The sequence below is a fragment of the Scylla paramamosain genome, chromosome 30, assembly GCF_035594125.1.
Source record: "Scylla paramamosain isolate STU-SP2022 chromosome 30, ASM3559412v1, whole genome shotgun sequence".
NCBI lineage: Eukaryota > Metazoa > Arthropoda > Malacostraca > Decapoda > Portunidae > Scylla > Scylla paramamosain.
This window is the reverse complement of record NC_087180.1, coordinates 3,198,392-3,219,297: the sequence shown is the minus strand read 5'-3', so window position 1 is coordinate 3,219,297 and position 20,906 is coordinate 3,198,392. Positions and strand designations below refer to the sequence as shown.

Sequence of the window (20,906 nt, the reverse complement as noted above, 5' to 3'; positions counted from 1 at the left end):
AGCTGGCCGAACACTGCCAGCTGAATACTTTATTGTATCCACTCCTGACATGTGCAGCATGATCCTAATTCATCTTGCAATAGTTTCCTTGGTTACAGGTTTGTGTGGCTTTATAAGGCTGATGAGTAAATTCCTGTTCACATGATCAACACCATTCCTTAAAGGTTAAGTTTTTTCAATGTGCATTTTCAATGTTTCATAAACACATAGTCTTCTATCCTTTGGGTATGCTTTAAATTCCACAAATTGTACATTGAATTTTGGTCTACACTGTTTAATGTTTTGCCCTAACCAAATGCAAATATTGAGTCGTTTCCAATGCTAATATTTTTCAACATTAACAAATGCAATGTTTGCACTCTGGCTGCTTGAGTGAGTGCCATTAGCATGATTAATCTTAAGGTTAGTTCTTTTAGTTGAAGGCTGCGTAATGGTTCCATAGTTCTTAGTTTTTCTAGCACTAGCTGGACATCCCAGGTCTCTGAATATCTGGGTTTTGGCGGTCTCAAATTGAAGACACCTCTCAGGAGTCTGTTGACAAGAGGGTGATTACCTGCTCTGCAGCTGTCTACCACTATCCCAAGTGAAGATAGTGCTCCCCTCGCTGTGTTGACGGAATCATAGCCAACACCCCTGTAGAAAGTGTCGGACAAGAAATGTATAATATCCGTTATAGCGGGATTAAGGGGATTGATTTGCCCCCTGTCACAAAACTGCAACCATCTGGTGACATGTGTTTGATACTGTCTCTCAGTTGCTGGTCTCCAGGAGGCCATGATAATGTCTGTACCTGCCACTGAAATGCCTCTTGCTCGTAGCTGTTGCCTGACAATAGACATGCCATCAACCTAGTGTGCTCCATGATGGCGTATTCCTCTGCTGTTGACGGATTGCGTAGAATGTCCTTCCTCCTCATTAGTAGCTGTGATTCCTTGACGAGCATTGTGAGGAGGGGCCTCATCCACGGTTGAGACGGCCACAATGGCACAATCCTCTTGCTATCTCTGCACACATTTTTTAAGGCATCTGGCAATTAGAGCAAATGGGGGAAAAATGTATACCAGCTCAAACTGTGACCAGTTTATTGAGAAAGTATCAAAGTGTTCTGCTTCAGGGTCAGGTTGCCAAGAACAAAAGCGAGGTACCTGTTTATTCAATCTAGAGGCAAACAGATCGATGCTAGGAACTCCAAAGATACCACAAAGCTCCCTAAAAATATCCTCATGTAACTTCCATTCATGCCTGTCATTAAACTTTCGAGATGCAGCATCTGCCATGAAGTTACCTTTGTCTGGAATATGAGAACATGTAATCCAGGCATTGTTTTTCGCACACCATTCCCAGATTTCTCTACTGGTGTCATTACAGGATGTGGATTTTGTGCCCCCCATTTGGTTTACATAGTTCACTGCCGTTGTGTTGTCACAAAGCACTTTGATGTGTTTACCTCTGATCTGATGTGCAAATGACTTTACTGCAAATAAGATGGCTTTGAGCTCTTTTTGCATTGATGTGCAATTCTTTTTCATTAATTGCCCATCTACCATTAACTTGTAGACGATTAAGGTAACCACCCCAACCTAAGTTTGAGGCATCCGCGTACAGGTTTAATTCCGTGCCTGGTCTAAAAATGTTCTTGTCTTGCCTTGCAATATGATTTATCCACCAAATCAGATCTGTTTTCACATCATTTGATGTCCATCCATTTATCAAAGTTGCCTTTTTCTTTTTGTAATGCTGAAATTTTAGCAGTTTCCAGTTTCCTGTAATACAGTTTCCCCATTTCCACTGCTGGAATTGCAGCGACCAAGTACCCAATCACTTTGGCCACATTCCTGATTCTGTCTCGTTCACTGTGAAAAAGTTGTTTGCAACTTTGAATTATTTTCTCTTTCCTCCCTTCAGGTAAGGTAACTGTCATTGTCTCAGAGTCAATAATGTTCCCCAAGTATTCCAAATGTTGTGTGGGTATTAAGACAGACTTCTCTTCATTAATACAGAAACCTACATTCTTTAGGAGCTCCACTGTTGAATGACTACACTCATAGCACCCTTCAACTGAACTGTGGGAAATAAGAGTGTCATCAATGAAACTGGTGATGGTGTACCCTCTCTCTCTCAGTGTAGCAAAAATTGGTTTCATTAATTTGGTGAACAGACGAGGCCCTTCTGAAACTCCGTTGGGAAGACAGGAGAACTGGAAGATTTTTCCTTGCCATTTAAAGCAAAGAAATTTTTGTTACTCCTCAGCTATAGAGTAATAAGCATTCCTAAGGTCGACAGAAGCCATGTAATCACCTTTGTTAACAAGCCAAATTGCCTGTTCGAAGTTTTCCATCTTGAAATGTTTGTAATTTATGTGCTTGTTTAATTTTTCTAGGTTAAGGATCATTCTAAAACCTCCATCCTTTTTCCTATGCAGAAAAACAGGGGATAAAATCTGCTCCTCCTGCCTGTGTGTTTGCTTTATAACTTTAAGGTCTAAAAGCTTCCCAACTTCCTGATTAATAATGCTCCTTTCCTCCTCACTAAAAACATACTCATTATCTTCAGAAAATAAGTGAGTGATATCATCAACATTAATATCTAGATGGCAATGTGGTACAATATCCAAAATGTGAGGATCATTAGTTAACTTATGCCACTCATGCACAAAATGGTGAAGTCTGCTTGTTTCAAAATCATGTCTCACCTCTGTTATTGCCGGGGATTGTTGTGCCCCCAGCCTTGGGAGGTTTTTGACTCTGAAGCCTGCTGTGGGTAGAACTGTTGGTGGTCATTCCTCTGTCCATATGTCCACTGGCCATAGGGATGGAACTTGGACGAGAAACCTCGGAGCTTCCCAAAGGAACTTCTACCTCTTCCTGAAGTAAATATCCAATTTTGAACTGGTTTCTCTGTCGTGATCTTGTTTTTCAATTTCTCAGATTCCTCAATGTTCTTGGCAGCTTGAGAAACATCATTGCTGAACAAGAGTCTGGTCATGGGTACCTTATCAGAGCAGAAGTGAGCATACTTTTGATTAATCTCCCGTTTAATGATGAATCTACGTGCCAAATTGTTCCTGTGGTTAGCATTTCCCAGTAAAGCTAGAGCACCATTCAGCATGTGTATCTTGCAGGCCACCTCTGGTTGCCCCTCTTGGGCAATCTTTTCCAGCACCGTGAGTGATTTGGTGACAATTGTGGCAGCTTTTACAATGTCCTTACTGACTTCTTTCATACGAAAGTCAGCCTTTTTGGTGTCTGGTTTCAGAGCATCTAACACTTGACTGTTGCATTCAACTGGGGCTAAAGCCTGACAGTTGCTCAGTCTCATCACAGTGTTGTCCTCTAAAATGTCCTTGTACTCCTCCTCACGCATGCCATTGTCAAAGACGTAATTCACCATCTCGGCCACATGCTTGTCCACCTCATCAGAGACATCGTCAAGGGGCCCATAAGACTTGACGCTCTGCAGGAGGACACTACCAGTGGTCAGTTCATCTTGGGTATCACTACTAGAATCAAGCTGCTGCACTGACTGTAACCCAGAAAACCCCGGGTTGGAGTCATCCCCAATCACTTCTGTGCGGGGTCTGTTTACATCCATCCTGGCACCAGCAGCACCACCTGCTGGGGCCATGTGTCTCTCCTCCTTCAATGCCTCCAGATCACCCTGTAATTCAACCAAGGCTTCCATGACCATAGCCCAGGATGGAGAACAGCCTTCACCTGATAAATTAGAGGGTCGAGGATGCGTAGGTGAAGGCACACAGTCGCCTCCTCTATCTGATCCATGCCCCTGGGCATGGTGATGTACTCATCCAGAAGTTTCCCATTGGGAAGAGCCACTCCCGGACCTGGAGGAATGCTTCCTATGTGATCCCTTGCCTTTATGCATTCCATGGGTGGATGCAGCCTGCTTACCTGGTGATAGCCTGGCAGGCGAACCTTCTGTAACTCCCGACATGGTGGTGGGCTGACGGGCAAGCAGGGTGGTGTGTCAGGGGTCTGTGTGAGTTGTAAACTCTCCCCAGTGCTCCAAAGGGCACTTCCCCACTCCTACATGGATAACAGGGTAACGGTGCAGCCAGCTCCTAAACGGAGCCTTTCCGCTCCTGATGGATAACGGGAAGAAGGCAGCCAACTTGACGCTGGGGCGGGCCAGAGCGGTGATGTCTGGCCTTGGTGAAAACAACTCAGCAACTGGTGGCGTGAAGCAGCAAAGCATATCTCGTGGGAAGCGAGCGCTGGCAGAGAAGTGATTTGTTGACATAAAATTATAGACCTGTCAGCTTAACTTCAGTTGTAGGTAAAATAATGGGATCAATCGTAGCGAGGAACATTAGGGAGCATTTAGATAAACATAACTTGATAAATCAGTCACAGCATGGCTTCACAAAAGGGAAGTCTTGCCTGACAAACTTGTTAAGTTTTTACAGTAAAGTGTACAAGGCAGTAGATAATGGTGATAGTTATGACATCTTATATCTGGACTTTAGTAAATTGTTTGACAAAGTACCCCATCAGAGGCTCCTGAGAAATGTTAGGGCACATGGGATAGATGGAAAGGTGTTAGGTTGAATAAGGTCATGGCTAAGCGACAGGTGACAAAGAATTGTAATAAACGGCTCTAAATCCAAGTGGGATCGTGTAATTAGTGGGGTGCCACAGGGATCAGTATTAAGGCCATTGTTTTTTTTATTATATATCAGTGACTTGGATAGTGGAATTAGTAGTGATGTTATTAAATTTGTGCATGACACAAAGTTAGATAGATTAATTAGGTCAGAATCAGATGCCATTGCCATGCAGGCAGATTTAGGTAGGATGAATGAATGTACAGACAGATGGCAAATGCAGTTTAATATGAACAAATGCAAAGCTCTTAACGTAGGTAGAGGAAACCCACACAGTAGGTACACATTAAAAAACGAAACTCTGGTAGGTTCAGGGTACGAAAAAGACTAAAGATTTAGGGGTTATAGTTAGCTCTGAACTCCATCTAGGAAAGCAATGCATAGAGGCCAGAAACGGCAAATAGGGTATTAGGATTAATTTTTATGAGTGTTAAAAATGGAAGGCCTGAAGTAACATTAAAGTTATATTTGGCGCTGGTCAGACCTCATCTAGACTATGCTGTGCAATTCTGGTCCCCACATTACAGGAAAGATATAGGTCTATCAGAATCAGTACAAAGGAGAATGACTAAAAGGATACAGGGGATGAGTATTCCTTACGAGGCAAGATTGAAGGTGATAAATTTACATTCTTTAGAAAGACGTGGGTTAAGAGGGGACCTGGTAGAAGTCTAAGTGGTATAAAAGTTATAACAAGGGGGACACAAGCAAAATTCTTAGGATCAGCAACCAGGGTAGAACAAGAAATAACAGGTTCAAGCATGAAAAATTTAGGTTTAAGAAAGAGATAGGAAGAAATTGGTTCTCAAATAGAGTGGTAGATGAGTGGAATGGACTCAGTAATCATGTTGTTAGTGCTAAGACATTAAGGAGCTTTAAGAGAAGATTAGATGGGTTTATGGATGGGGATGATAGGGGGAAATAGATAGGTATATTTCATACAGGGACTGCCATGTGTAAGCCTGGTCGCTTCTTGCAGCTTCCCTTATTTCTTATGTTCTTATATTCTTAAGTTATGTTTAGGTCTCAAATTGCTGCTGAAACAGTTGTCTAATTTCTGGAAACTGTCTAAAAAGGATAACTATAAACAGATATGGATAAGAAGAAATTTAAGTGAAGAGGAAAGAAAGAAAATTAATGATATGCTGAATCAGGCAAAGGAAGAAATGAGAAATGAACCAAGGAATAAAAAAATAAATTCTACTGGAAAGTAGTAGACATGAAATTAAAAAAGTGGTACATATTAAGCAGGGAGAGGAGTTGAAAGAGCTAAAGGTGGCATGTACTAATATCAATGGGATATTATCAGCATAAGCAGAGATAAATGATTTCCTGAGAGAAAATAAGGTTGACATTATGGGAATTATTGAATATAAATTAAGTGCTGAAATTACTGCAGTTAATATTGATGAAGGAAAGTACATGTGGGTGAAAAATAGAAAAAAAAGATACAGGGTGCTGGAGTAATGATGTTGATAAAAAAAGGGCTACAAATGAAAGAAATACTTTTTGGAGAAGGAAAAGTGGAAATGACTGAAGTGAAGATAAAAAAAACAGGCAGGAAAAGGACTAAGAACCTTTGTTGTGGTAACATCTCAGCTAAGACAAGCTCATGGAAGATAGATTATGGTTCTAGAAGACACAAGAGGTTTTTGGACAAAACGATGAGTAAGAATGACAGTAGTACTGCTAGGAGATTTTATCTGCAAAGAAGTTTGTTGAAAAGATTTGACAACCATGGGAGGGATTATGTCATGGGGATACAAACTCAGTGTTGATGGAGAACACACTTATCCAGTGGGTTGGAAAGAATACAATATACAGGGAAAATGTAGAACCGTCAAGACTAGGCTTATTATTTACTAAGAAACCAAAAAGTGTAGATGATATGGAATACAAAATGTGGTAATAAAACTAACCTTGAAAGAAGTTAAAGAAGAGCTGAGGAGAAGAAACCATAGGAATGGAAGGTTCAGTTATAAAAAAAGAAAAATCTGATCAGCTTAAGAAATACTTTGAAGAAACTGATTGGAGTAAGTCTGAAGAAATAAGGAGAATGGAAAGGAAATGGAAAGAATTTGTTGAAATATATAATGAACAGGTGCAAAGATATATACCAAAAGTAAGAGGAAGAGAACTTGGACATAAGGACTAGTTTAATAGGAGATGTGAAACGTCAAAAAGAGAAAGAGATTCTGCTTGGAAAAAATGCGAGAGGAAGAAGACCAAATTTGTGGGCAGAATATACAACAAAGAGAAATGAATATGTTAAGATATGAAGAGAAGAGTGTAGAAAATATGAGAAAGATATAACAGATAAATGCAAAGACCAACCTAAACTGTTCTACAGACATGTCAATAATAAGGTACAATGAAAGCAAATAATTGAAAGATTAGAGGTGGATGGCGAAGAATATGAAGATATCGAGGATTTGGTGGAAGTGATGAGTGACGCCTTTCAGTCAGTCTTCAGCAAAGAAAGCACGTTTACAAGGAAGTGAAGGCGCAGCAGTTAACTCTCTTGAAGAAATAAATTTATCAATGAAATGCAGGATGTTATGGAGGGTTAGAAGTAGATAAAGTACAAGGACCAGATGGTATATCAAACTGGGTTTTAAAAGGAATGTGATAGTCAGTTGACAGACAAAATATATAATATTGCTGAGTATTCATTAAAAGAGAGCAAGGTACCAAGAGATTAGAAAAGGCTGATATTGTGCCAGTATTTAGAGGATGTAAAAAAGACCCTCAGAATTACAGATCAGTATCATTAACATCAGTTGTGGCAAAAATATGTGAAAGCATTGTGAAAGATAGGTGGATAAAATTCTTGGAAGAAAATGTTAAGATAATTGATAGACAATTTGGATTTCATAGAGGGAGATTGTGTACAGCTAACTTGATTTGTTTTTACTCAAGAATAATTGACATAGTACAAAGGCGAGATGGATGGGTAGATGGTATCTACCTGGATTTAAAATAAAAAGCCTTTGACAAGCTAAGCAATATAGAAATGAGAATAGTCATTAGAGATCAAAACTCATTCTAGAGAAAATTAGTAAATAGAATACCTCAAGGTTCTGTACCAATTCCAGTCATGCCCAATGTGTATATTAGTGATATGACAGAAAGGATCAACAGATATATGAGTTCATTGACAGATGATGGTAAATTGATGAAAAAAATAGAAATGGAGAAAGATCAGAAAGCTTTACAACAAGATTTGAATCAGACTGAAAAATGGAGCTGTAAATGGGAAATTAATTTTAATATAAAGAAATGTAGTTTATTGGAATTTGGGAAGAGTAAAAAAAGACCATCTGGTGCTTACAAGTTGGGAAATGACTATATTGGAAAAAGAATTAAAGAAGATCTTGGGATGATAGTAGCAGACACATTAGCAGCTGACTACCTTATAAATAAGGGATATAAGAATTGCATTTGTATACTTGGATGAAGAAATGATGAGGAAACAAATTGTAACAATGATTCATCCAAACCTGGAATATGCAGCTTTAGTATGGTCACCAAGTCTAGAGAAACATATCAGGAAACTGGAGAGGATACAAAGAGCAGCAACAAAGATGATCTCAGCCTTAAGTGGTGAAACATAAAAAAAAAAAAAAAAAGACTAGAAAAATTAAACCTTCCAACTCTGGAACAAAGAAGGGAGAGAGGAGATTTAATTGTGATATATAGACTAAAGGAAGGACTGGAAAATCTAGGCAGCAACAAAATTGTTACGTGGGATACAAGAAACACTAGGGGACATGGAAAGAAGCTGAAAAAAAAAAAAATGTAGAAGAGATATCAATAAGGATAGTTTTCTGCAGAGAATAGTTGATACATGGAACTGTCTCGACAAGGATGTGGTGCAAGCAAAAACTATTCATAATTTCAAGGCAAGTTAGATGATAATAGATACAGAGGAGGGACTGTATGAGCATAGCTCCTTTCCCACATGACACAACTAGGTAATCACAACTAGATAATCACACACACACACACACACACACAGTGACAGTAGGGAATATTATGGTGATATTGTTATCCTTGCCTTTCATAAAATAAAACTAAGTTGGTATTAAAGTTGTTTTTTACCCTATGAAATTTTATAAATATCATAACTTTTCTACACTAACTGCATTCAAATACAAAAATGGTTGTATCTTGAAACTGCATTATTGTACTTTTGGAGGAAAATGACTCTCATAGTTTTGGACATAAAAAAAACAACAACAAGAACTGCTGAAAGACAAATGGTTGGTAAACATTTTGCTGGTATGTTTTTTTTGTAATTGAACAAACTCTTCCTATATGGTTTATTGAAGGAATAAAAGAGGAGAGAATTTTGGGATACATCAAATGATCTTGGGAACTTTTTGTGCAGCATTGGTGAGATATATAAAAAAACTGTACCATCTGTTTATAACTCTGGGTTTCATGAGTAAAATTACCCAATATTGTAGAAATTGAGTGAACATAGGGATTCCCATTTCTGTTTCTAGCTCTGTTCTTATAAACATTAAAAAAAATCAGCTTTATAATTTTCTTGCAAAAACTATTTAAGCTGTTTTGAAAAAAACTTGCGGATCTTACTGCTTTTACTAAAGTCATTAAAGAAAAATTACCCCAGAATAATTGGATTAATATGAATGTACCCTCCACTAGTACTAGGCGGCACCTCTCCTTAAATCAAGTGGCGATCACATTTTTGATAGTTTGGCATGACCAGGAAGGGCCTGGATTTGTCAAGTTTATACCCACACTAGGCTAGAAGGAACTAATCTAGGGAAAGCTGATCCGAGTGTAGTGGCAGCTGTGAAGGGAGCTAAACCTGGATTGTAATAATACATACATACACGTAGAGCCAAATTAGTATATTATGAAAATGCTGTGATATGGTGAAAAATAGTATGGAAAAAGCAAATTAGAAATAATTAAATGCAATGACAGTAGTATAATTCTGAATGAAAGGAGAATGCAAGTGTACAGATCTTTTGGAGGGCATATTTTTATTCTTATTTTTTATTTTTTTTATTATAATGTAACTGCAATTTTTGCAGTTTTTATTAGTTCTCTTTGGATTAATGAAATGTTTTTTTTTTTTGTTTAAATTATAATGTAACTGCAATTTTTGCAATTTTTTATTAGTTCGCTTTGGGTTAATGAAATGACATGAGTATCTCATGGCATTTTACTTTTTAGTATATGCATCCACACTAGTTTAGAAGATGAGTCCTCTGAAAAAAAAAAAAAAACTTTTATTCAAGAAGGGTACTTATCAAAAACAGCAAAGATTTATATATATATATATATATATATATATATATATATATATATATATATATATATATATATATATATATATATATATATAGATATACATATATATATATAAAGAAAAAAAAGCCCCACTGAGGTGCCAGTCCCCAAAAGGATTATCCAAAGTTGGAGAAGTTTCTTGAGACTTCCCTCTTGAAAGTATTCAAGTCATAGGAAAGTAGAAATACAGGAGCACACAGAAAGTTCTATAGTTTACCAGTAAAAGGAATGAAAGAAATTATAAATATTGATGGACAGAACAGGGGTGAGAGAAAGTAGAAAGCCTTGTGGAGTGAGGCCACAGGAGGAGGGGAGGCATGCAGTTAGCAAGCTGAGAAGAACATCTACCAGTAAACTCATTTATCTGTTGAATCCTTTTGTCATATCACTAATATACACCCTGAGCATGACTGGAGCCAGTGCAGAACCTTGAGGTACTCCATTTACTAATTTTCTCCAGGATGACTTTTGATCTCTAATGACTGTTCTCATTTCTATATTGCTTAGGAAATCTTTCATCCACATCAAGAGTCCTCCTAGAGATGCAGTATTGTGGTCGGCTAGAGAAGAGTTGATAAATCAAAATTTTTTTTATTCCACCCTGTTCAGCAGAGCAGTATGAATGGAAAGGGTCCATTTAGCAATGTGAAGTATACTCTGTACCTGGGCACATAAGGTCCCTGCACAGAGTTAAAAGCTGGATGGGTGAGAAAAACTATCAAAGATGGCTCAAAATGCTTGACTTCATAGAATCTGTTTTATCTAGAGATGAGATGTGAAGTTTCAGTTTTATTAGTAAAGGACACACTGGATGTTCAGCATTAAAGAGGGGGACAGTTGAGTGTCATTGAAGAAGATAGTTATTTGGAAGGTTGTGTCAGGTTGATAGATGGAGGAATTGAGTTTTTGAGGCATTGAACAGCACTAAATTTGCTCTGCCCAAATCATAAATTTTAGTGAGATTATAAGTCAGGCATTTTGTGGCTTCCCTGCATGAGTTGTTTCATTCCTGAAGAGTTTTATTATGAAAATGTGTGAAAAAATGTAGAGTGGTATCCAGATATATAGTGATCTAAACCAGAAGTTTCATTTAAGGAACTAAATTAGCTAAGGGAGAATTTACTAAATAGGATCATTTTCCATCTAGAGTATGCTTGATTTTGTAAATTTTCTGCTAGATGGAGTTTGTTTCTGATAAATCCTTTGTTTCTGTCTAAGAAAAAAAGTGTTCTTACATTCTTGTTGTAGGAAAGATAGAAGTATATCATGAGGGAATGGCACAGAAAGAAAATGCCTCTAGAAGCAGGGAGTATGGCTGGTGGAATGCTTTGCATTTGGTGAATTTTTTCAGTAACTGGAATGCATTGATTCTGGACATCTTAAATTCTCCAAATATAGCTCTCCCTTGATTCAAATTCTGTCAAATGGAGCTTTTGCTGTATCTGCTATATATGCCCAATGCAAGTCAGCATGCTGTCATTGCATGAATGATATATTTTTTTTCTTTTTTACCAGTGCACACTTCATATTACAAGCTATGCTGTGCTTCAATCAGTACTTATACAATTCATATTACAAGCTATTCTGTGTGTGCTTCAAACAGTACTTATACACTTCATGATCACAGCTATGCTGTGGTTCAAACAGTACTTATACACACTTCATATTACAAGCTATGCTGTGCTTCAAACAGTACTTATACACACTTCATATTACAAGCTATGCTGTGCTTCAAACAGTACTTATACACACTTATATTACAAGCTATGTTGTATGTGCTTCAAACAGTATTCATTCATGTCCATTTATTTTGGTATTTATTTTCTTCAGGTCATACCACTGAAAATTCTTGACAAGTATTTTTGTATTTGCTTAGTGGCTTCAGAGTAGCAAATCCCTTGCATGGTTCATGTATTTTCACAGTCATCTGTGTCTGAAGATGTTTTCAGCCTCTCCTGTACTCTGTAGACTCAGATTTAATGATGAGTTAGACAACTATATCTTAGAAAAGTCATCCCAGGGGTGCAAAACTGTAGTGTACTTTCTTCTATTGATTTAGTTAATGTTACTGGCATGAGGACAGCATCCATGTATGATACGTATTCTGAAAAGGGAACTTGAAATTAAGATGTGATAACAACAGAACAGAACAGCAACACTGCTACTTGTTGAAGTCTGGCAGGTTAAGGGAACAAGTTGATCTTAAAGACACCAGACATGAACTTTGTTTATTAGTGGCAGTTATTTTCATGTGTATTTTTTTCCTTTTTAATATGCAAAGTTGAATGTGCTAACAGCATGATCACATGAAAATGGTGATGGAAGAAGCTACATGATTATTCAGCAGATTTTATTAGTTGATCATACTTGTAATTTTCTTTATTTCCCAATCACCTGCATTTACCTTATGCATTTGCCAAAAGTTGCAACTTTATTCTTTCTATAAAAATAAACTGAATCAGCAACTGCTTTCCTATCTTACAGATACTCTATCAGTCAAAGAGTAACATGTTAATATTACTTGGATTTCATTAAGATGCTTCTATTTATAATACCAAAGAAAATTGTAATACAATTCCTTTTGCATGATGATATATAAATATGTCATGAGTATTTAAGCAAATACTGAGTAAAACTGACTTTCAGGAGAGGCCAGTCACTGTGAGTGTGGATGTAGAGCCCACCTTCCTGGGAGTGGGGCCGTACCATCTAGTGGTGGGCATGAACAATCGGGCATGGATCTACACTCTGGGAGAGGACTCTGCCATGCTGCTGCGAGACCGAGAGTACCTTGGCACCATCACCTCAGTCAGGGTCAATGCTGACTATGCCTCTGTTTTGTATGAAGGAAAAATCCAGTTCCACCTGGTATGTAAAATAAATGTAGACAGTTGTGATGTACACATGTTGATGCATGAACTATGTGGAATGAGAGAAGTAGAAAGGATTAATGGGCAAAGAGAGTGCTTCCTGAATGGTCTGGTGTTCATAACTGAACTGAGTTTCAAATTCATCATCATCATCATCTTCATTATCATCAGAACTATTACTACATGAAGTGGTAATGATGTTTTCCATGCCCTTGCTGGCCTAAACCCTCGGAAGGCTCATGGACCTGATGGGGTCCTTCCTATTGTTCTCCGAAACTGTGCCTCCGTGCTTGCACCTTGCCTAGTCAGACTCTTTCAGCTCTGTCTGTCAACATCTACCTTTCCTTCTTGCTGGAAGTTTGCCTACATTCAGCCTGTTCCTAAAAAGGGTGACCATTTTAATCCCTCAAACTACCATCCTATTGCTTTAATTTCCTGCCTATCTAAAGTTTTTGAATCTATCCTCAACAGGAAGATTCTTAAACATCTATCACTTCACAACCTTCTATCTGATCGCCAGTATGGGTTCCATCAAGGCCGCTCTACTGGTGATCTTCTGGCTTTCCTTACTGAGTCTTGGTCATCGTCTTTTAGAGATTTTTGTGAAACTTTTGATGTTGCCTTGGACATAACAAAAGGTTTTGATAGAGTTTGGCACAAAGTTTTGATTTCCAAACTACCCTCCTACAGCTTTTATTCTTCTTTCTGTAACTTCATCTCAAGTTTCCTTTCTGACTGTTCTGTTGCTGCTGTGGTAGACGGTCACTGTTCTTTTCCTAAATCTATTAACAGTGGTGTTCCTCAGGGTTCTGTCCTGTCACTTACTCTCTTCTTATTATTCATTAATGATCTTCTAAACCAAACTTCTTGTCCTATCCACTCCTACGCTGATGATACCACCCTGCACTTTTCCACATCTTTTCATAGATGTCCAACCCTTCAGGAAGTAAACATTTCACGCAGGGAAGCCACAAAACGCTTGACTTCTGATTTTTCTAAAATTTCTGATTGGGGCAGAGCAAACTTAGTATTGTTCAGTGCCTCAAAAACTCAATTCCTCCATCTATCAACTCAAAACAACCTTCCAGACTACTATCCCCTCTTCTTCAATGACACTCAACTGTCCCCCTCTTCTACACTGAACATCCTCCGTCTGTCCTTTACTTATAATCTGAATTGGAAACTTCACATCTCATCTCTAACTAAAACAGCTTCTATGAAGTTAGGCGTTCTGAGATGTCTCCGCCAGTTTTTCTCACCCCCCCCAGCTGCTAAGTCTGTACAAGGGCCTTATCCGTCCATGTATGGAGTATGCTTCACATGTCTGGGGGGGGGTTCCACTCATACTGCTCTTCTAGACAGGGTGGAATCAAAAGCTTTTCATCTCATCAACTCCTCTCCTCTAACTGACTGTCTTCAGCCTCTCATCACCGCAATGTTGCATCTCTAGCTGTCTTCTACCGCTATTTTCATGCTAACTGCTCTTCTGATCTAACTGCATGCCTCCCCTCCTCCCGTGGCCTCGCTGCACAAGACTTTCTTCTTTCTTTCACCCCTATTCTGGTCACCTCTCTAATGCAAGAGTTAACCAGTATTCTCAGTTATTCATCCCTTTCTCTGGTAAACTCTGGAACTCCCTGCCTGCTTCTGTATTTCTGCCTTCCTATGACTTGAATTCCTTCAAGAGGGAGGTTTCAAGACACTTATCCTTCAATTTTTGACTACCACTTTGGACCCCTTTTATGGGACTTGCATTTCAGTGGGCATTTTTTTTTTTAATCAGATTTTTGTTGCCCTTGGTCAGTGTCCCTCCTACATAAAAAAAAAAAAAATGGAGAATGTAGATCCAGATCTAAAAAAACAGTGATTGCTGTGTGTTTGGTCACCATATGTTTGATGCTATATTGACTCATGAAAAGACCACAGAGCCAGTCACAAAATTTACTATCATATCCTCCGTATTTATTCATGGTCTGAGTAAAGGACAGACCAACAAGATTGAACATTGCAGTCTATGTGGTATGGATTTCTTTGTGTAACTTATTGTGTAATAGTTATATCAGTCTAGTTTTTCTGGACTCTGACACTATTTCATTCTCCAAATTTTATGATTTTTCAGTTCAGAAAGACTGTTTACATTATCTCTTCAGCTCCTTAAATAATATTGGAAATTTGAATTAAAAAGTAAATGTGATTGATATCAATAATCATTTATGTGAGTGTGATTTATATGAAGTGAAATTCAAAGATCGACATGGCAGTGGTAGGACCTGGCACTCTGGGTTTTGATAGTTCCAGGTTTCACTCGGCCCAAGTACCACCTGTGAGCCCTGCACACCGTAAAAGGCATATCACACTGGGCAAGATTTCCACTTATCTTCAGTCATAAAATCATGGATTTTTACTTCTGTAGGTGTCTTACCATGGTCTTCTGTCACATTTGTCTTTCACTCACTCACTGTAGCATAATCTTATCCATGACAACAAATGTGGTGGACATAACTTCACACCCCAGTTTCATGAAGGCAGTTAGGAAACTTACGTGTGTTAGGAGATTGTAATATGTTAATTAGGATATTATGTGGCAGTTAAAAACTTGTTATGTGATGGTTATTAGACTGCTATGGGGTAATCAGGTGTGGCTTCATAATGTTTCATTATCCAGGCTGATTTCTTTCCTCAGAAAATTGATGAAGTACACGAGACTTACCGTAGGTCAGTTGAAATGTGCTTCTAATTTTACGAAGCAAATCACGTCTGCTGAAGGGAGCTTTCACACGAGATACGCTACATCACCCCTTGCCGGCAGACTTTAAAGGATACGACAATCCACATGATAAAAATTAGCTCTATCAATACCGTGGTAAATGTTATTCATTTCACGTCACTCCATACCATTATGGGTGGGAGTGGAGGGCATGTGAAAGCTCCCTTCAGCAGACGTGATTTGCTTCGTAAAATTAGAAGCACATTTCAACTGACCTACGGTAAGTCTCGTGTACTTCATCAATTTCACTTCGGCAAATTACTTTTCTGCTGAAGTACGCTTTCCCATGAGGTTTTAAAGCCATGTGGATGTCGTACCTTAATATTGTCATAATTCATATTTTTTCCATATTTATGTTAAAATTATTCAGTTAATTAAAGTTTTGAATAACATCTAATGTTTATTGAAAAATTGTTAACTGAGGACACCAATACTACTTAATGGAGCCTTGAACACTAACTAAGCTAATACTGCTTCTTGGAATTGATCTGTATCTTGGTTTATGGTTTTATCATAATATTTGGCAAATGTTGTCACCCTAGCCCAGCCAGCCTTAGCCATGATGTGGGTCACTGGAACAGCCATTTCCTTGGCCTTTGGTGCCGCAGCTGGGCGGATACTTCCTGCAGTAAATTTTGTAGTGTCCACACCGGACAGGTGAAGGACGGACTTGATCCACCGAGAAATTGTATCTTTAGAGGCATTTTTATGTGGTTTAATGAAACTGATGAGCAATTTGCTTTCATCTCCAGCATTACATCTTATATGCTCAGTCCTACTGATATACATTTTCAAAGTTTCCATTACACACAAACTTTTATCCTCTTCATAAGCTTTCACCTTGATAAACTGAATATTGAAGTTTGGTCTGCACTGTTTAATATTGCCTGCTAACCACATACATATAAAGTCCTTGCCTATGATGATATCCTTCAAAAGTAACAAATGTAGAGTTTGCACTCTGGCTGCTTGTGTAAATGCCAGCAACATTACTAATTTCAAAGTTAAATCTTTCAGGGAAAGAGAGTGTAAAGGGCTCATGCTCCTTAATTTTTCTAAAACTGGCTTGACATCCCAAGTTTCAATATACCTGGGTTTAGTTGGGCGTAAATTGAATACTCCCTTTAACAACCTGATGACCAGTGGATGGTCACCTGCCCTGCGGCCATCCACCACTATCCCTAGTGAGGAGAGAGCTGCCCTTGCAGTATTGATGCACTCGTACCCGACACCTCTGTGAAAAGTTTCAGATAAGAAATTGATGATTTGTTCTACATTGGGATTAAAGGGATCAACTTCCCATTGACTACAAAATTGTGTCCATCTTTTAATATGTGGTCTGTATTGCTTTTCTGTTCCTGGTTTCCAGGATGCCATGATAAGGTCTGTACCTGCTTCAGAAATTCCTAGCTTTTGTATTCTTTCCCTGACAGCAAACAGGCCACCAGTCTCGTGTGTTTCATGATGGGGTGTTCCTCTGAGGACAGGGGCAGCCGTAACACATTCATCTTCCTCGCTATGAGGCGAGGTTCCCTGATGAGCATGCTGACTAACATTCCCATCCAAGGCTGGGATGTCCATAGTGGCACGACCATCCATCCTTTTGCCTTTTCTGCCCGAACCTTCTGCAGACACCTGTTTGTTTAGCCTGGATGCGAATAAGTCAATGCTTGGGAGTCCGAAAATTTTGCAAATATCCCCAAAAATGTTTTCATCCAGTTTCCACTCATGTTTGTCATTAAATTTGCGAGATGCCGTGTCGGCCAAGACGTTTGCTTTACCTGGTATATGAGAACATATAATCCATGCTTTTGTGCTCTACACACCATTCCCATATGTCAATGCAGATATCATTACAGATCTCCGATTTTATGCCACCCATTTCATTAACATAGCTCACTGCTGTGGTATTGTCACAAAATATTTTAATGTTCTTCCCCTGAATTTGCTGTTCAAATGATTTCAAGGAAAGAAGGATGGCTTTGAGTTCCAGTGCATTAATATGTAACTCTTTTTCTGCTGGCAACCACCTGCCATTTGCTGTTTGGTTGTTAAGGAAGCAGCCCCAACCTAAGTTGGAAGCATCGGTGTACAGCTCAGTGTCAGTACCTGTCCTGAGAATTTTCCTGTTTTCACCTGCCACATGCTTAACCCACCAATGCAAATCTTTTTTCATTTCATCTGTGATTTCCATCCACTTCTCAAAGTTGCCTCTTTCTGTAGCTAAAGCTGCAAGTTTTGCCCTTTCCAACTTTCTGTAATGTAACTTACCCATTTCAACCGCTGGGATGGCAGCTACCAAAATGCCAATTACTCTAGCAACTTCCCTGATTTTGTCTTTCTTTTTGTGCAGTAATTGTCGACAACTATTCACAAGGCTAAGGATTCTGCGCTCCGGTAGTGTAACTGTCATGATCTCTGAGTTGATGATATTACCCAAATATTCAATTCTTTTGGTGGGTTGTAACACAGACTTTTCTACATTGATGCAGAAACCCATTCTGCTTAAGACCTGCATTGTGCTTTGAGTGCATTCCTTGCAACCTAACCATGAACGGCTGCACATGAGAGTGTCATCAGTAAAGCTGGTGATAGTGTATCCTTTCTCTCTCAACGTAGCAAAGATGGGTTTCATTAGTTTAGTAAAGAGCTGTGGGCCCTCAGAAATACCATTGGGAAGGCATGTGAACTGGTAAATTTTCCCCTGCCATTTAAAACAAAGATATTTTTGTTGCTCATCTGCTATCTTTACAGAGTAGTAAACATGCCGTAAATCAACTGAGGCCATGTAGTCATTATGATTGATGAGCCTAATTGCCTGCTCAAAGTTTTCCATCTTAAAATGCTTATATGTAATATGCTTGTTTAGCCTCTCTAAATTAAGGACCATTCTATATTCACCATTCTTTTTCTTCCTCAGAAAAATAGGGGATAGAATCTGCTCATGCTGTCTATGAGTTTCTGTGATTACTTTAAGCTTGAGCAGTTTATTAATTTCCTGAGATAAAATTCTTTGTTCTTCAATGGAAAACACATATTCCATTTCATCATGAAATAAATGTTCAATGTTGGCTACATCAATATCAAGATGACAGTTTGCAACAATAAAATAAATGGATCACTCGTGATCTTATGCCATTCATGCACAAACTTATGTATTCTACCTGCTTCAAATTTGTGGCTTACCTGAGTTATTGCCAGGGATTGTTTCCCTGGCCCCAGGTGTTTTTTGGCTCAGTGTCCTGCCTGGAGAAGGACTGCCTTGTGAGGCCACCCCTGCGGGGCCCATAAGGGTGGAATCGGGACGAGAAGCCCCTGTAAGGCATTCTCCCAAAGAAGCCTCTCGGTCTTGTTCCACCAAACCTGCCAGCTGCCGATTTCCATGTTGGGAAAGGTTTCTTCGGTGCGATCTTGTTCCTGAGCTTTTCAGACTCCTCAATCTGTCTTGCTGACTGCAAGACATTGTCACCAAATAGATACTGCGTCATGGGTACCTTATCTGAGCACAAGTGAGTGTATTTGGGATTAAATTCCCGCTTGATGATGAATCGCCTGGCCAAGTTATTACGGTAGTTGGCGTTCCCAAGTAATGCAAGAGCTCCATTTAGCATACCCACTTCCTGGGCAACCCCTGCGTGACCCTCATCTTGTGCAATTTTGTCTAGAGTAGTGAGCGACTTTATGACGATAGTGGCAGCCATCAGAATGTCATTACTCACCTCTCTCATACGAGAATCAGTCTTTTTTGCCTCAACCTTGAGAGCATCAAATATCTGAGCGTTGCAGACGACAGGGGTTAATGCAGGTCAGTTGCCGGGCCTCTTGGTAGCCTCGTCCTCCACAATCTGCTTGTATTCTTCTTCACGCATGCCATGGTCAAACAAGTAATTCACCATATCAGCCACAGGCATCTCCATATCTACTGAAATGTCATCCAAAGGCCCGTATGTTTTAGCACTGTGCATGAGTACGCTGCCAATACTTGGCTCATCGTGAATTTCACCGTCTTCATCATCATCATTGCCATCATCAAAACCAGAAAAACCAGCTGTGGAGTCTGTGAGTCCCGACTGTAGAGAGAGGGGACGTCCTACCACCCTTTCATGGTGGTGTGAGGCTGCGTTGTTGATGTTATGGGCGCCACCCTGCCGCGCCTCCCCCCCCTCCTGGGGGTCCCCGGCATCCAACATGCCTTGCTGCCTATCATAGGCAGACTTAACCTTATCCCTCTACAATTTTTGGATTTCTCCATGTAGCTCAGTAATAGCCTCAAACATCACTGCCCATGGAGGGGCGTTAGCATCATCCCTTGAAGTACGGGGAGCTTGAGGAGGTGACAACAGCTCACGCCTTTGTTCCCCTGAGGGCGGGCATTCCTGCCCACGATCACACCTCCCGGAAGAATAACACTTTCCGTTAGAGCTCTCTCGGCGTGAAGAAGAGCTCCTGTGCGTAGTTCTTGCAGAACTACTTGAGCTTCCTCCGTAAGAGGAAAGATTCTCAGTGCCAGAAGCCTTGAATCCCCTCAGGGAGGCTTCATCCACAGTCTCCTCCATGATGGCGGGCCTGCTACCTGTCCCCTGCAACCCAGCAGAATAACACTTAATTGGGCGAAATAAAGGCACCAACCTGCTCCACAGATGGATAATGGGTAGAGACGGCCACTGGAACCCGTGTGACCAGAAACTTGTCCCGGGAAACAGGAAACAAAAAAGGTTATCCCAAACAAAAGAGCCAGGACAAATGTCTGAACGGCTTGGGATCACTGCAGCAACTGCCGGCACGGGGTGACGTAGTGTATCTCATGGGAAAGTGTACTTCAGCAGAAAAGTGATTTGCCGAAGTAAAATTAATGATATCTTTGTGTAGACATTAAAAAAGCGTGAAGTTAGACCTTTACATACTCACTCACACATGAAAAATGGCTTCCCACATAGAACTGTAGAGGTGTGGAATGATTTAGGCAAAGAAGTGATTGATGCAAATATGATAAACAAATAGATATGGAAACAGGACAGCATGAGCAAAGCTCTTTTCCTGTATGTCATAACTAGGTAAATACAACTGGGTGATTACACACACACACACACACACACACACACACACACACACACACACACACACACACACACACACACTGTCATGGCAGACAGAGAAGTCAACGCAAACATGCGCTCCTAAAAATCCAACCATCTACGACACTGAGAGCTACCCTAGTGGAAATACAGAGGTGAGAGTTCACACTGGTTTTACTCATTGCTGTCCTGTCTCCAAAAGTTTTTTGTAGAAAGCAGTTAAATTGTTATAATGAGCAGTGAAAAAG

General features: G+C 39.5%; 1 protein-coding gene across 1 annotated transcript in view; it reads left to right on the top strand.

Annotated features, from left to right (window-relative positions):
* LOC135116166 (WD repeat-containing protein 19-like) overlaps positions 1-20,906 on the top strand; it is a 310,907-nt gene that overhangs the window by 70,116 nt on the left and 219,885 nt on the right. The window contains exon 10 of the mRNA XM_064033436.1: positions 12,593-12,814. Within this exon, the coding sequence (XP_063889506.1) occupies positions 12,593-12,814 (222 nt within the window). The remainder of the gene's footprint in view (positions 1-12,592; positions 12,815-20,906) is intronic.